Source organism: Ochotona princeps, chromosome 19 (genome assembly GCF_030435755.1).
Source record: "Ochotona princeps isolate mOchPri1 chromosome 19, mOchPri1.hap1, whole genome shotgun sequence".
Lineage (NCBI taxonomy): Eukaryota > Metazoa > Chordata > Mammalia > Lagomorpha > Ochotonidae > Ochotona > Ochotona princeps.
This window is the reverse complement of record NC_080850.1, coordinates 18,323,884-18,341,303: the sequence shown is the minus strand read 5'-3', so window position 1 is coordinate 18,341,303 and position 17,420 is coordinate 18,323,884. Positions and strand designations below refer to the sequence as shown.

The 17,420-nt window shown below is 39.2% G+C and overlaps 1 protein-coding gene across 2 annotated transcripts in view; it reads left to right on the top strand.

The window, feature by feature from the left end:
* The window catches only part of SGCD (sarcoglycan delta), a 576,268-nt gene that overhangs the window by 494,474 nt on the left and 64,374 nt on the right, over nucleotides 1-17,420 (top strand). For both annotated transcript variants that reach the window (XM_058677694.1, XM_004587498.3), the window contains one exon: nucleotides 11,030-11,102. In XM_058677694.1, the coding sequence (XP_058533677.1) occupies nucleotides 11,030-11,102 (73 nt within the window). The remainder of the gene's footprint in view (nucleotides 1-11,029; nucleotides 11,103-17,420) is intronic.

Genomic DNA, 17,420 nt, shown 5'->3' with positions numbered 1-17,420 from the left:
AGAAGAAAATTGTTAGACTGATAAAATGTGCCATATTTTGCTTATCATGGTAGATAACTAACTGTATTTTTCAATCTTTGTGTATGAATATACCACAAAGAATACATTCCTTTTATGGAAGCAAAGATACATCAAGAATACACAAAGACATGGCTAGCTTCTGGAATTTGAAGACAAATGAAAATAGGGAGGGACAAACAAAATTAATGTTTTCAAAAAATAGATAAAGCTGTGGACAAAACTCAAGACATGGGTTAATCCTGATGTGTTACAGGAGGGACTTCCTGTTACAGGAAATAAAACATCATCAAAGGTTGTCAGCAAAGCAAAATGCCCATTACACTTAAGCTTTGGGCATTTGATATCACTGCACTAAATTGGAAAGATTACAAGGAAGACCCCTAGTGAAAATAGGAGAACTGTTAGGTGACAATTCCACCTGGACTAGCTAACTGCAGCCTTAACTGTTTACTTTCTCGGGTACCAAACTGTAAGATATCATATAATAGAGTTGGTGCCAAATCCTTCCTAATCGCACTACAAGCAGCTTTTTCCTTCTTACATGTTTCCTGTATAGATGCAATTAAATTCAAAATATCGAAGCTAGAGCTACGTGTTTAGAAAAGCACTAAAACTCCCATGACATGGTGCTTAACTTTGAATCACTGAAGCAGAGGCAAAATACAATGACGCATTTTACAAGATAAATAAAGCACCATCCAGGGTGTAAGCTAGGTGTTAGGCACAAAGGAAGCAGAAATTAGCAATAACTGAGGGAGAACCAGGCTAGGCTTCATAGTAGATGTGGCATTTGAACTGAATCTTAAAGGATTAGATGCACCGAAAAGGAAAGTACTTTCTAGCTAGGAGCGTTGTGCAAGAGAGTGGGAAAGCTAAACCCAGCTCCGCAATAATCTGGCACAATATAGAGCTGTAGTCAAGTAATCTTTCAGCTCTCCTCCAATTGAATTATTGCAAACAAAGAGCTTTTGGTGAAGTGTTTGACCCTTTCAAAGGGTCAGTTTACTTCTCTTTCGTTGTCCATATATAGAATAGTACTGAACTGCAAGCATGGGCAAGTTCCAAAATTTTCTTAAAGCGACTCCAACAAACGATTAATGCAGCCTTGAGTCTCCCCCATAAGGAAAAACAGTCCAGTGATAAACAGTTGGTGTGGCTGAATGGTTGTCTGGGTCAAACAAACGTGAAACAAATCTTGGTGTTTTTCTCTTGACTTTACAGCTCCCGATAGCATTTGGTAGAAGTACTGAATGGATCCAGTCACATTTGTATCCCCTAAAAACCTCCCAGTATCCTCAATCTTGAAAAACAAGTCCCTGCTTCTGATGAGCTCCAGAATTCCATCACACTGTCACTCCCAGCTTCATGGGACGCTTGGAAGTGATTATTTAGAGGTGAAGTTATCCTCTGTGGCCACGCCCTCTGTCATGGAGAATCTATACACGAGATTATAGACCTGGTTTCATGAATAACAGTGGAATTTCATTAGCAAAACAAAGGGGAAAATGGTTGTTAAGAAAATTATATGCTAGCCATTCTGTGAATAAAAGTCACCAGATAAGGCAGAAATCGCAGCATCAAGTTATCATTTAAGTCACCTAGAAGTGTGCCATTTTAAAGTTTGCTTTCATGACAAGATTGCATTCAGAAATTAAATCATTCAAGTGTATTAATGTTTTGAAACCTGCTGGTTGTCACTTTTAAAGTCATTGTCATCTCCATTTCCTGTAAATGATTTTTTAAGTTTTCCCAATTATTTTTTTTAGACAGTGTCTCTCTGTGGTCTTCAATTAATGTTTCAATTTCCTTCTCTGTAGGAAAGCATCACCACCCACTTGCTTGACCACAGGGATAATACAGTCTACTTTTTCAATGACCAAGAAACCCTTGCAAGTCATGAGCCCTTTTTTTAGGTCTTACTGGCATCTATTTCCTATCTCGGTCTTGATTGCTCTCACACTGTGAGAGACAGTTCAGAACTGAGATTTCTGCTGGGCGCAAACTGTGTACTCCAGGCTGCCATCTTGCCCTCAGTCCCAGGCGGACGGCAGGCAGAAGCGATGCTTTCTCCATGCTGATGATTACTCTCTGCCTGCCTCCTGTTGTGACCACCTGTCCACAGAGGTCTGCAGGGAACACCGATGCAGGGCCACCCACGTTCATTCCCATCTTTGGGCTTGTGATGTGTCATCTTTGAGAACCCAGGAGTCTAAGTACAGCTTTCTCATGCCGAGCAACCTCTCCCCCCTGTTGCTGATGCTCGCAATTGGGAGTTGCCTTGTTCCAGGCTTTTTTATTCATGTTAGACGCAATCACAGCGATGAAATTCTTTGTTTTAGACTTTGGTTTTATTTACTATCAGAAATAATGCAGTTATGAGGAACTAAAATGAGGTTGCTTCCTGCTTCAATGGTTCCTTTTATTTTTTCCAGTTTGGTTTTATTGATACACGGAGTGTAAGTTCTGGTCCAGTGGTTTCTAAAGTAGAGCTTGTTTAATTAAACTACTTGTCTTTTTGTATTATGCCCGAATGTTTCTGTACATGAATCTTAAACTGCCCTGCAGTATCAATCACATTCCTCACAAACGCTTAAATGTGTACTTCAAGGCCAGTTCAGCTAAATTGTACTTGAAAGGTGGAACATCTTATTTTATTCATCTCTGTTGTTAACAGTTTAGCATACATCATACACTTCAGTATCCAATATATACTAAATATATCTTACTTATATGAGCACCCAGGCTTTTTGCAATGTCAGATATATATGTAATAGTCTCTATATACATAAAAATTTTAATAATAAAAATAACCTCAGGAAAGATGTTCTATTGTTAACTCATTTGCACAGAGAGTGAAAGTGAGGCTAGAAGCTAATTAACCTGCCCAGTATTAGACACTTCTTCAGAGTCTCCCTGAACAAACTCAAACATGGTACACTCTATTTACCATACACATCAATCAAAACTCCCAGCCTACGTGAAACCATATGTTATGTGTACCTGCATCCAGGCACATGAACATATACAAGACTCCTCCATGATGATGTAGAGCAGGCTGGCACTCTTAGAAGCATGTGTATTTTTGGAAATTTCATGAATTTGCAATGCCTGAGGAGAGAAATATAAGTCTGTTTTCCCCACAAAGCCATTTATGGAGTGAGTAGGTCTTCTGTAAATATTTATTGAGTGAATGAATAATCTGCACTGTTTAGGAGTTCCTATGCTTAATTCTTAAAAAGAAAATATTTGGTATGTATCCTAGAAACACATAGTCATGACTCTAAATGTTTCGCATTAACCATTTATTAAATGTTGTCAGCACCCAGGAAGACACAAGGGGATTAAACTGCCCCAAGTGACTTATTCTATAAGCTGTTTTCTGATGTCTGTGTGTTGCTGTGTCCAGGATAATTTACCAAAGTTGAGAGCACCTTCAGTATGCAAAATCCTTGATTACCCAGTTTATTGAAAATGCTTTGGTTAAACATAACACAAATCATTTTCTTACAAAGAAGTTTCACTCCATAGGACTTTTACAAGAAAGAGAAAGTTGAAGTTGGCAATTAAATACAAAACTCACAGTTCTTGAGTAATTTCCTGAGATCAGCCATCTCCCAGTTCACTTTCCTGTCCTTACCATAGAAAAAGGACCATACAGACTGTGTTTTTTTTTTTTTTTTTTACCAAAATTGAGTCTGAAACATTAAGTTCTATTTATATACATATTTAAATATGTATTTTTTTCTTTATTATGTTTCTTGTTCCTTCATAAGAAAAAATATGTGGGACTCATAGCATCCACCCTTAGAGAGGAAAGGAAAGGCAATTACTATAGTGACTAAGGTAGCAAAATCCATTATCAGAGGGTAAGGTTTCTGTGGGTCTTGGTGGTCTTGGGCTTTGACCACTGCAACTGCTTTTCAGCTCTCCTCTGGAGGCCTGCAGTCATCCTTCAGCCTCCCTGGTGTCTAGCCCATTGCCAGCTCCCCTCAGTTTCTCTCACCTTGTCCATCCTCTCTTCTCACTCAGTCCTACCCGACGACTGCCAGCTTTCAGCCTCCTCCCTTCTCCCTCTGCCTCCCTCCCAAGTCTTACTTCTTCAAGGGGAAGTGTTTGCCCATCAGGGCTGTTGAATCAGCACACACTGAGTAGTTTAAACAACAGGACTTTCTCGTGATTCTGGAACCTGGGAAGTCAGAATCAGGTGCTGCACACTCAGATCCTTCCTTGTGGGTTTTGAAAAGCTGTTTTCTTCTGGTGGATAGGAGGAGCGAGCTGCAGTCTGCATGTGACTTCTGTCGTTTGAGACTCTTCCAAGGGCCTCACCCTCACTTAATTATTTCACAAAGATCGCATGTTGCAAAGGCACAACTATGCATGGTTATCCCTGAAAACATACCAATTTGCCCAAATAGTATTTTGTGCTTAGAACTACCGCTGGGACCTCCAGATTTCTGCATGCCGTGGGGCTGAGTTCCTCCTTCAGTCTTGTCCCCTGGCACTCACTCCTTGTTATGTGGCATCTAGCAACACCAGTCTTATTCATTAACTTGAATGTCTCTGTTCTGAAGTCCTGACGTACACATTTCTATTTCTACATCCTTCTTCCTGCTTGTTCATTCCTAATTTTTCAAAAAACAGCAGAACATCCATTTTGATGCTATTGATAATGGTCTAGTATTTCTTTTAGTTTGTTTTCTTCGTAAGTCTGTGCTCAAAGCAGAACAACAGAGAAATCAATAGACTTTCCATCTGTTGATTCACTGCCCGAATGGTTGCAAGGGCCAGCTCTGAGACAGGCTGAGGGCCGGAGCCCCCTGTCTGGGTTGCAGGGATATAAGCACTTGATGCATCACTTTCTGTCTCCCATGGGATCAACCACAGTGCTCATCCTCTCATTTTTAGAGTTTATCTCCTTTATCACTATTACAGACTTTTATGTGTGAGAATAGTTAATGACTGAGTATAAAGCATTCAATATATGATAGTAGAGTGTGCTGTACCAGACCGTTCGCTTTATAACCCCTGGTTTCACCAACAGCTCCTGCTTGGTAAAATACATATTTGCTAAATGAGCTAAGCTCTGACTTTATCCAGCACGTCATACTTCTCCCATGGACCACTTGGATTCACAGAATCTGTGAAATGGAGGATTGCAAAGAGAAGCTATATTACAGATAACAGATGGGAAAACAATACTAGACAACCAGTTGTAACAGCTCGTATAATGACGATGCAAAATCAGAACTAGAAACTAGATCTTTTCCCAGTTCTCTGATGTTTCCAGAAAGTAAATCATCCTTTCTCCTATATTCTTAGCACAAGTCCTTTCTCTATTTTTGAACATATTCTTGGTATAAAAACACATCCTTATCTTACCAAGCAAAGTATGATTTTATGAAGGCTGTCATTTCAAGTTATATCTAACCAAGTAAATGTGGATTAGAGGCTTACCATCGTCTGAACATCTTAGATATGTTAGCTCTATGGTTTATATCCAAAACATTTTTTGATTGTATTCATTAATACAGAAGTATTATCATATTTATGACAGTATCAATGGGGTTCATCAAGAATTTGACAGGGGTCCCAGCGTGGTAGCCTAGTGACAGAAGTCCTCACATTGCATGTGCTGGGATCTCCTATGGGTACCAGTTCATGTCCAGCGGCTCCACTTCCCTTCCAGCTCCCTGCTTGTGGCCTGGGAAAGCAGTCAAGGATGGCCCAAAGCCTTGGGACCCTGCACCCAAAAGAGGGTGGGGGTGCAAAAGAAGCTCCTGGCTTCTGGCTTTGGATGGGCAGAGCTGCGACATTGCAGTCACTCGGGGAGTGAACCAGCACATGAAAGATGTCTCTCTGTCTCTCCTTCTCTCTGTAAATTTGCTTTTGTAATAAAAATAAATAAATCTTTAAGGGGAAAAAAAGAATTTGCCATGGAAAACTCCATTTAAGCTAATTTAAATCTTAAATCAATTTTCTGAATAGCACACTTTGATAATTTCTGATGTGTATAGATTTTTTTTTAATTACCGCCTATGTGATCAGTTCTAGATGTCCATAAAAGATTTCATTTCACAGAAGTTTCTATAGCAAATTGTCACTTTTATAAAATTGTGATTTTTCTGGCCAGTTTCTCCCAAATCTGTATTCCTATATGAAATTTGTTAAAGTTAGGTTTACCCTCGGTGTTCAGTCTACGGCTGTTTAATGGGTATAGTTTTAGGTCCTTTCATAAAATTTATTATTTTTCATAAAATTTAATTTTTCCAGGTACATGCTTAAGGTTTTATAGAGCTACAGTGATTTTAGATATTTGTTTTGGTTTGTTTGTTCAGTCTGTACAAATTTTTTGCTCTGTGTCACTTTATCTTTACAAAGCTCACTTTCTGGTGAGTATTTTAATGAATTAACTGAAGTTTAAATTGGCTAAAAATATTTTGTTTGTGTTTTTCTGTTGTGTGTGGTTTGTTTGTTTTGAATTTGTTTTTGTTTTTTGTTTCTGCTTAAACTCTGAGAAGATATTTAGTAAATCCTTTAGATTTTCTAAGGATTTTGTTTTCTTTGTAGGGAAAGAGGAGGTAAAGGCAATAATCTGGGGTACTCTTGTGGTGTAGTAGATTAAGCTGCCACTTGTAACTCTGGCATCCTCTGTCCAAGTGCCAGTTCAAGTGCCAGGAACTTCTGCCTCTAATCCAACTCTGTGCTCCTGCGCCTGGCAAGGAGAGGGTGATGGCTCAAGTAATTGGGTCTCTGATACTCACGTGGGAGACCCGTGTTGATTTCTCGGCTCCTGACTTTAGCCTGCCTAGCCCATGGCAATTGTGACCGTTAGGGGAATGACCCAGTAAATGACAGAGAAATCGCTCCCTGTCTCTGTGTAGCTTTACCTTTCAAGTAAGTAAATCCTTATACTTTTAAAAATGGTACTTTGGGGCCCAGCGGTGTGGCCTAGTGGCTAAAGTCCTCGCCTTGAACGCCCCGGGATCCCATATGGGCGCCGGTTCTAATCCCGGCAGCTCCACTTCCCATCCAGCTCCCTGCTTGTGGCCTGGGAAAGCAGTCGAGGACGGCCCAATGCATTGGGACCCTGCACCCGCGTGGGAGACCTGGAGGAGGTTCCTGGATCCTGGCTTCAGATCAGCGCAGCACCGGCCATTGCAGTCACTTGGGGAGTGAATCATCGGACGAAAGATCTTCCTCTCTGTCTCTCCTCCTCTCTGTATATCTGACTTTGTAATAAAAAATAAATAAATCTTTTTTTTAAAAAATGATAGTTTTGTTAGACTAGTCTCAAATTTTAGATCTGAATGCAGTTTGACATCAAGGTATTTCGAAAACCTCTAGGGGAAAACAAAGGTAAATTTTTTTGGTGTATTTTTTCTAAAAGATTTATTTTTGTGAAAGTTAGATATACAGAGAGAAGGAGAGACAGAGAAAGATCGTCTGTCTGTTGATTCACTGGTCGCAATGGCCAGAGCTGAGCTAATCCAAAGCCAGGAACCAGGAGCCAGGAGCCTCTTCTGGGTCTCCCACACGGGTGCAGGGTCCCAAGGCTTTGGGCTGTCCTTCACTGCTTTCCCGGGCCACAAACAGGGAGCTGGATGGAAAATGGGACTGCTGGGATTAGAACCTGCACCCATATGAGATCCCAGTATGTGCAATGTGAGGATTTCAATCGCTAGGCTACTGTGCCGGGCCCTTTTGGTGTATTTTTTAAAAATGCTTACATATGAGGGTCTTCAAATGGAAAATGCATATTATGAAAAAACTACGCTTAGATTTCAAACAATTTTGTACCACAACAAACTTATTCTTTTAGTTCCATTATCTACCTGCCTCATGAAATACTATTATACCATATTCCTCCTTGTACAGTTGAGGAAATCAAAGACCATAGAAGTTATTCTGTTTGCCTAAGATCACAGCAATAAGACCTAGGTATCACTCCTCTTACTATCCAGGCCACTTTGATAAGAAATCATGTTGAAGCAGAACTCTGAATTTTGGGCATCTTTACTGAAGAGGAAACCTGGCTTTTTGTTGCTATAGAAACAAAACACATTTGAGATTTTTGACAAGTACACCCTTACCTGTGCCAGTTGGAAAAAGAGCCATTGAGCCGATCTTTATGGTGATTCAAAACACTTTAGATGGATCCTGTCACATGCTTTATAAGTTCCTGATTGATTGTGTGGAATTAAGTTATTGGGCAGAGAACCAGCTAATGGAAACACATTGATGAAATCATTTTTGAGGGGCATTAAATGGAACTTAAAGCTGAAATGGCTTTATGGATTTTTCAGTCAAACTGTTTATGAACATTTATTGCTAGTAAAGTATATTGTGTCAAAAGAGAGAATCAGTAGGTATGTTTTAATAGAAATCTTTTTGAAATAATAAAATTGAGAATAATGTGTTGTCCCAGAAGCCTGGTGGTTGGGATGGAGGAGGAGTTCATCCTGATAAATGCCTGTCCACCTTGTGGTTTCTCAGAAAGTGAAAAATGGTGTAAAAATCAGAAACCTTGTAGGACTTGGAAATAAGTGGTCTTTTGACAGATATTAATATCTCATCCCATTCTACATGTGATTTTTTAATATAAAGAATTATTGGGAATTTAGCAAGTATTACTTTAAGGGTATAAACATTGCTGTTTGTTCATATCCCGTAGACAATAAGGAAAAAACAAATTGATCTCCTGGTGGAGCTAGTCTAGACTGGGAGTCAAGGCCATTAGCTGCTGAGCTGAAAGTTGAGAGTCCAAATCCCTGAGCTGGGTGACAATAGGGACATTTCCTGACTTCTCTGAGTAACAGATCCCAAATTCATAATAATAAATATTAATCGTCCTGTGTTGCAGTCCTATTCTGAGAATCAAAAACCAACGTGTCTGATGTAGTTTCTAATTCATAGTAAAAGCTCTTCAGTGTTAATTACAACAAAAATGATTGATTTATTTTTATTAAAAAGCCAGATTTTACAGAAGGAGAGCAAGAAAAATCTTCCATCCATTGGTTCACTCTCCAAATGACCTCAGTAGGCAGGGCTGCGCTGGCCTGAAGCAGGGAGTCAGGAGCTTCTTCTGGATCTCCAACATGGGTGCAGGGGACCAAGGACTCGGATCGTCCTCCACTGCTGTCCGGGTCATCCCAGGAATCTGGGTCAGAACTAGACCAGCCATATACAAACTAGACCATGTGGAATGCCGCCACTACAAAGAGAGGATGAGCCACTACGTCACCACACTGACCCCAAATTTTTCTTTTTAAGAGTCACATGGAATTTGTAGAAGAAAGAATAGGATTCATAAACATGTTAGTAGTACTAGTAGCACTTTATTAACTATCACAGCAGGCTGGAGGTGATACCAAGAAGTGAGAACGGACATGCTTCTGTGACTCACACAGCCTTTTCAGCTTGTCCTAGGATGCCTCTGTATTTTCTGTGGCCCGTATGTTCGTCAATGAATCCCAAAATGTTGGACATGTAGAATGTATACTTTATAAAACCAAATTTAATACATGTTCAAAAACATTACATTCCAAGTTCTATGCAAACCCCTTCTTATTTAGATACGGAGTTCCAAAAGTTCAAGTCTCAATGACAAAATGAGTGGTTTATGTATAACAAAAATAGGCTCATTCTAATGAACTTTATAGAAAAAAGTTGGGAATTCTTTCAGAATACTTTGATATGTTTAAACCAATGTGAAATGATGGTGTTTCAGATCTTGGAAAGTAAGAGGGTCTATGGGCTGAGAAATATCTTAAATGGCTCCACGCTGTATATCCCTTTACCCACTGCCACTGTTAATTTTATGAGTTGTTCCAGAAAATAAATGAGGTAAGGTAAATGAAATAGTTCGTGTTATCGGGTATATGGCAGTCACTCAAAGCACTCATCAGAAATATTCCTTTCATAATGTTATATAATGTTAAATAGAAGCATTATTTTCTGATTTCACTTGTAGTAGTTTGTGACTCGTACCAAAATGAGTGAATATGGCTATAGTTACTGCCAAATCAAAGAAACCAGTTCATTTTCTTGAACTCATTATTATTCCAAAATAAATCTAGATTTGAAATAATAGTGATTGATGAGAGATTTCTAGACGTGGTAGCAATGCAAATTGATTTTATAAATTTGTCCATGAATGCAAGATATTATTCTACCCTTTCTTGTATCAAAGGGATATCACAAATGTGTAAAAAATCAACACCTTTATCTCAGAGTGCAGAATCCAGCCTTGGCTAAGTTTAATTGAAAAACTAATATCCAGTGCAATTGTCTGTGATAAAGTGATTTGGAAACACTCTGCAGGTAGACAAATCAGATAATCATAATCTTTATGGCTGGAAAGGTTCAGCGGTGCTGATAAGTTGTAAAGATTAAAAGCGGACAGCACTGTCAAGAGCTACGTGTCTAGGTTGGCTTGGGGATCAGTGTTAATACTCCAAGCTGAAAAGCCACACTTCAAATGCTCTCTTGTGTTTTGCTTACGTTTTCAAGATAATGTACAATGTTCTGTGCATCGTACAGAAACGCTTGTAATACCACGGTGTGTTGTCTGCCACTTGCCTCAATGCTGAGGTACTGGAGTTGTTACATGATTTGTGCCCCACACTGCAATAAGAGGGCTTTGGCTGCTGTGGCGCAGTACATTTCCAGTTGGTTGAATTTTAATAGTTTATGAGAGACAACAGTCACAATTTATATTTTCTAGTCATCTTGGCTTTTTTTTTTTTAACCAAGATGGAATTTGCTTTTTGGCCTTGCTGTGTTTTTAGCCAAGAATACTTCCAAAAGATATTCCTTATTTGTTTCAAAGGCAGTTTGCAGGAGTTGATTCTGTGCTCTCCGATCACAAGCCCACAAGCCAGTGGTAAAATGTATGCTCTGGAGTTGTGTGATGTAGTCACTGCATTGGGCCACCATCACAGCGCTGATAGTGCCTCCAAGTTACTCCTCCAACATTTCCAACCTGTTTCTTTTTCTCTTTTGTTTACAGGAGCTGAGGGGACAGTGTTCCCTAAATCTATAGAAACACCTAATGTCAGGGCAGATCCCTTCAAGGAGCTCAGGTAAATCTCTGATTTTTGTTTGCATTGAAGAGTGGCTATTTCTATTTTTCTCTGCAGCTCGCCAGTGATTGCTTTGGAATAAGTAGTAACAGTGTCACAATACTATTACCTAGAGTGGAAGAGGTCGGAGAGGACCTGGGAAGCTACAACCAAAGGGGAAAATTATATAAGCACTTAAGAAAATTAAGGATCTAGGGCTAAAGATTCTAGTTTTGAGACTGTGAAATTTAGACTCATGCAGTGGCACGTGTTTGTTTCTAGCTGTATTTTGTCATAACAAAATCTGATTCGTTTAGAGAACTAGTGAGTAATTGGTACTGATGAGTCCAAAGATAAGTGCTGTCTAGAGAAAACTGAAGTCTAAATAGAACACATGTTTTCCTTTGTAAGCTGCTCTGCATTACTTGGTAGTGGATTTGGATGGGTATGATGCTAGAATCACCATATATGGATATTCCATGTACTGAACTAATCTTCAGGTATCAGTTAATGAGCTGCTTTAGCAGGGAGTGACTCAAGATGCTGCTTGCCATCATTAGCTATAGAAAACAAAGAAGAAAATGGTGAATAGTAGAAAGACAGAGCTAGAGAGGTAGCCAGAAAACCACTATACTCACCAAAGGAACATCCCCAACACCCAAGCAGAAACCATAAGAAACGAAATGTTAACCGTTTCCATTGGAGGTAAATAATGCAAGTTTTCCACAAAGAGTGCCCTTGTTCATTTAACGTAGTTCTTTTTGAAACCAGTCAGAAATCGCCAAGTGAGTATAAATAGCATTGGAACTACTGCATAACATCAAGCATAGACAAATTATTTACCTTGAACAAGGTGTTTACCACTTCCTTAAGGCAGTGCAGTCTCATGATCTCTCCTCTGCAAAAGCAGCTGCCATGTTGGAGCTTGCATTTGGCTTCACAGAAACACATTCTCAGGAGGTTGAAAATACACCAAACAAGTAGCACTTTTTGCAAAGCTAGAAGTCATTATGAATATAGGGAAATGAATAAGGCTAAAAGAAGAGGATAATAGGTAGGGAACACAGAGAGCTGTATTTTACAGATTATAGTGTTTTAACAGTAGTTAACTTATTATTACCAGCATAGCTGTTTGTGGCCCACATGGCACAAGTCACCTAAGTCTGTGGCTACTGGACCCTTTGACAGTGAAAAGCACCCTCTTGACTGTGAGGAATCAAGGATGACCTAGTTCTCTTTCTTTGCACAGTCCTCCATGGAAGCCATTGTTTTGTCTTTGGTTTTTGGTTTTTGTGTTTTTTACAAAACTAGTCAGTACAGAGTGTTGATTAGTGAGAGAAAGGGGATGCTGAGAGAAGTGGAAACTAAAATGCAAACCAGATCCCCCCGTCCTCGCCCACCTGTCTGCAGGAAAGAGCTCTTTATTCTCTAGAAGACTTTTGGCGCGTGTGCGTGTATATATATGTGATATGTGTTATGTTATGTATACGCTCACATACATATATATATATATGACTTAGACTTTAAAATAAACCTGTAGTTAAAACAAGTCCAACCTTAACCAAACAGAAAGAACAGTGTGACTGCATTAGCCCACGTTTGAAATCTGTATCATTAAAAAAAAAAAAAAACAGGACAGAGTTTTTGTTCATAGGCTGCTCTGAATGTATTCATGGTGTCTATATACAAACTTGGAAAAATATTAAATTTGAAAAGTTCATATATAAATCTACCCTACTACGATGAAATAATCATAAACTTGAAGTAGTAGATGTGTTTTCATCTTTAATTCTAAAGCTATTGATGTATTCTACAGGGGCTAGAAATACAATTTTATTTTGGGATGCGTGAAAATATTTTCATATGTAATTCTACAATAAGTTGTTTGGTTTGTCCCTGATGTTCAAATCATGATGGCCTAAATGTAGTCAGGGACCTGGGAGGCCAGAATTCAGCTTTTGTGAACCTACTGGGATATTTGTCTAAAGGGAAGTGTAATCTGATAAGTGGTATCCAAATGTGATTGACATATTGGCCCAGGAATTTGGGTTTTTAAAGTTGCGCATGTCACTCTGTGCTGTCATTGAAACTGAGGCTGGACAGAGATGAAATTGGTAATAATTTGTTGGTTAAGTCTTCTGGCGTCTGAGTTAAGACTTGGATCAGTGTCAGCATGGCCACATTCACGGTAGTATGTATCCCGGGAGGAGGAGTAATTTAAGTGCACTCCTTGGCTTTGTAACAGTAGGTGGAAAGAGTGAGCTGCTCAGGTAAAGCAAAACTGGTGTGCTGTGAGTGGCAGCCAGAGGGACAGGGCCGAACATTATGGAGCTCAGGACCTCCTGCAAGCCCACATGAGACCTTGAATCCGATGTGGAGGCCTTCTGCCTGTGAAAATCCATGGCCCTTAGAGGGACAGTGAATCCCCTGGTACCATTTTAACACTTTGGTTTTAATAATTTTATATGTAAATGGAAGTTGAACCTTACATTTAGATTATTCCAAGTCAGAGCTGAGACATTAATATTGTAATAACATGTCATACATCATGCAAGATTTGCTAAGGAATGCAATCACCCAAATGCCTCATAGATTGAAAACTATGTAGAAAGGAGTTTAGCAGAGAAGATAGTTACGGACATGTGAATTGATGGGAAAGTAGCCCTATGGTTAGGTTGGAAGGCTTTCAGACATTTTTGTCTGTATTCTAGTTTTCTTGTTCTTACTAGTTATTGTTGGGAAACAAAGTGAGTTGAAAGAATACACTTATTGTTGGCTTTTGAAATAAATAAGCAGAAGGTTAATAAGCTACATCCCTTATTTACTTAAGCAGTTCAATATGAGAAGCTTACATTTATTTCAGAAAGTTTCTCCTTCAGTTGGACTTATGTGTCATCTAACCTCTAACGTGACTGCAGCAGGTTCATTGTTTCTGTTTTGGTTTTTATTTGCTTGCGTGTTAACAGGAGCCACATTTCAGGTCTCTGTCCATCTGCTAGCAGATCACAGCTGATGGAGAAGGAGCTTTCTCTCCAGTGTAGTTTTGTTTCCAGCTTTTCTTTCCTGACATATTGGCATTACTGCATTTGCAGACATTACTGAAGATGTCTGTCGGTCATCCAGAATTGAGCTCAGACTCACAAGAAAGGCTTACTTTCCTCTCCCCAAATAATAAGTATGACAGAGGTCTGTGCCAAGCACACAGCTGCAGCACTGCTTGCAGACTTACGCATACACAGTGAGCCGTGTCCTAGAGTCAAGTCCTGCTCCAAAATATGCCAACCACTAGATCTGTCTCTTAAAACTTTTTTTAAGACCTTCTTTGGACAGAAATTAGGCTTAAAACATTCACAATCTGTGAAGTGTGAATAGCTTACATATTGTCTTGCTCACTGCTTTCTTATCCTGAGGTCTAAAGACAATGGAGAGATTGCTGATCTCTGGCCGTGTGTGATCTGAAACCGGACAGTCTTTCAGTTTCATAAATATGTTATTTTTTTTAAATAATAGCGGAAGCTTTCTTTGAAAGACTACTTTGCTTGAAGGATTATTTTCAAATGTAAATTTTTCCTATAGGATTCCTTTAATACAAGAATAGGAAGTTTGGGGAGGGGTGGGAGAACCCAAGTATCTATGTAACTGTGTCACATAATACAATGTAATTAATGAAGTTAAATAATAAATAATTAAAAAAAAGAATAGGAAGTAGACTGAACTCTTGTGCCACAGCTATATATTATGGCAAATAGACAAAAAAAAAGGGAGATGTGTATGTAGAAGACTCTGCTCAGGTGGCCAGCTCCATTTCTCTGAAGTTCTAATGATTTTGAAAAGAACCAAGTAAGAGCATGATGCCAAAATACCTTTATGCAAGGATCCTTCACACCCACCCTCAGCTGGTATGTTGGTGGTGAGTCTCCCTTTACACACAGTGACAAGCATGGCAGTCATTATCTGTCTCCAGCAGGCTGAATGTGGTCAGCTTGTCAGTGCCGTCAGATAGAATACTGAGGGAATAGCTAGGAGGTTAGACAACCTAAGATCTCCAATTTTTGCACATAGCACAAGAGGAAAGAATGGTGAGCCCAGGAAGGGCAGGTTCATGGAGCAGTCTGGGCAGGAGCCACCACAGCTCACTGCTTCCTTGGTTGCAAGTTCTCACTTTGCTCCAAGAATCTACACTGTACACATAGAATGCGGGCAGGCTCAGAGAAGAGCTGCCCTCGTGCCCTTTAGGGTTCTTATTTTGCCCAATTACATTTTTTAGAAGGGGGGATGCCCTGGATGGACCCACATGTTCTCTTACTGTTCCTTGCAAGGAGAGTAACAATGAAGGGAAGGAGGCTGTAGCTGTATCTTTAGTTCTGGTTTCTGTTAACTTTGCAATCAGGTCAGGGTTACCCTGTGTGCTTCCTTATCTCTTTCTCCTGGCCACCGCAAACATCCCATTCTATGCCTTAGGCAAATATGTTTGTCATAGATCATGTGTAGAGCTTACTTATTAAAGTCAAGAATCTTGAGACTGTATATCCTGACTTTTGTTCAAACTTGTTTTGCTCGTGACCCTGTCCTTTTGGTTTTTCTCAAGCAGTAAACAGTTTTTAACCATGAGGCCACAAGGGATATGTAAGTTTCAAATACAGAACAAGGTGATAATGGCTGGGATAGAAATTTGATCTGAACCAGTGGAAAAACAGAGCATGATAAAATCTCCCTAGAAGAGGAAGGTAAAATGATCCTAAGATAAGGGATAAGGTCCTTCGTATTTCTTTAACTCCCAAACATAATCCCAAGCATTTAGAAAGATGGCAATTTATAACATTTTTACTTGTAACAACAGTGTCCCATAATAAATTTTGTGAAGGCAATTTCATATATATAATCAAAATATTCTAGATATTGCTGTAAGTTTCAAAAATGAGCACATGATGCTATTTAGGACTCAAAACCTCATGACGTTTAAACTTACTGTTTGCCTTCAAATGAATAAGACCTCACTTTGTCATTGTTTGCCTTGCTGCATAACGTTACCAGGGTTTTCATGACAAAGCATACAAATTCAAAGATAAATCTATTGCTCTTTAGAATTTTCCAATATTCTCACACAAGTACTTCAACTTTCTGGAAATGGTTTTAGTTTTGTTTCGTTTTTGTTTCATGAAAAGGTACTAAATCCAGACTCCTTTGTGGATGTGTGAGAATTCATGTCTGTATGGCACAGAGGGTACAAGCAAAAGACAAGGCTACCACAAGTTTTAAAAAATGAAGTTATTTAATTTAGAACAAAATACTAATTGGCTCTTGGTGACTGATAATTATTTGTTATCAGAGCAGTCTGTCAGAGCCCCTGGATTAAATTTATTAGGATGGTGGCACTATTCCTTTAAGCCTCCTTAAAAAGTCAAAATAGCAGGAAATATTGGATGAAAAAGGCATTCTACCAGAAATCCCAAACATGGTTCCCAGTATATAGGGAAAAAAAGTGAATTCTCGGGCCACATTCAAATTCAGAGCAGGATACCTTCAAAGTACTGGCTGTTGATAAACATGAATATTGTTAGCAGGTTTTGCATCCCTTTCCAGGTCGGCTGAACAGTATACATCTGTATAAGCCTTGCTTATCCTTTTCCCTTCCTTCCCTATTGCAACACACTGTCTTTTCCTTTCCCCCATTAGTCTCAATACTACAGTTTGAATTTATCGATTACCTGTTTTATCCGCTCACCCACAATATTTCTCCAGGTTGCCCTTTGCCTCCTGGTTCTCATACTGTGTAGAAGAAGCAGCAAAATGACACCAACAAAAAATAATGATTCAAGAGATGCAATATTTCTATTGTGTCTCTTGGACCTATTTTTCAAAAGCTTTCCAATTAGAAATGTGATAAAAGTTGGTGTTTTGAAGACATTAGACTGGTGTATTCTGTACTTACCTCCTTTATACATTATAATTCTCTCAGTGGAGACCATAGCAACAGGGACAGAAGGTCATGCTTCAAGAGAAATGACTTCATAGCAAGGTGAAAGTCCCATTCAGATAGCAAGAAGTAGAAAGACATCTTTTCTAATCTGTTTTGAATGTAGAGAGAAGACAGGAAAAAGAAATGTTGAGAAAATAGGGTTGAGATAGATGTCCCAGTGACTTGTGCTCTGAATCACAAAGAAAACAGGCCAATTATATGAGTGTTAAAGTCAATAGCAGAGTCAGCGCAAGGATATGTGGGGCACCCATATATCACATGGGACAATCTGTATTTGACTCCTAACTCAACTCGTAGTTCCTGTAGTACTGAAAGGTAGCAGTCGACGCCTTAAATAGTTGTGCCTATGCCTCCAGTGT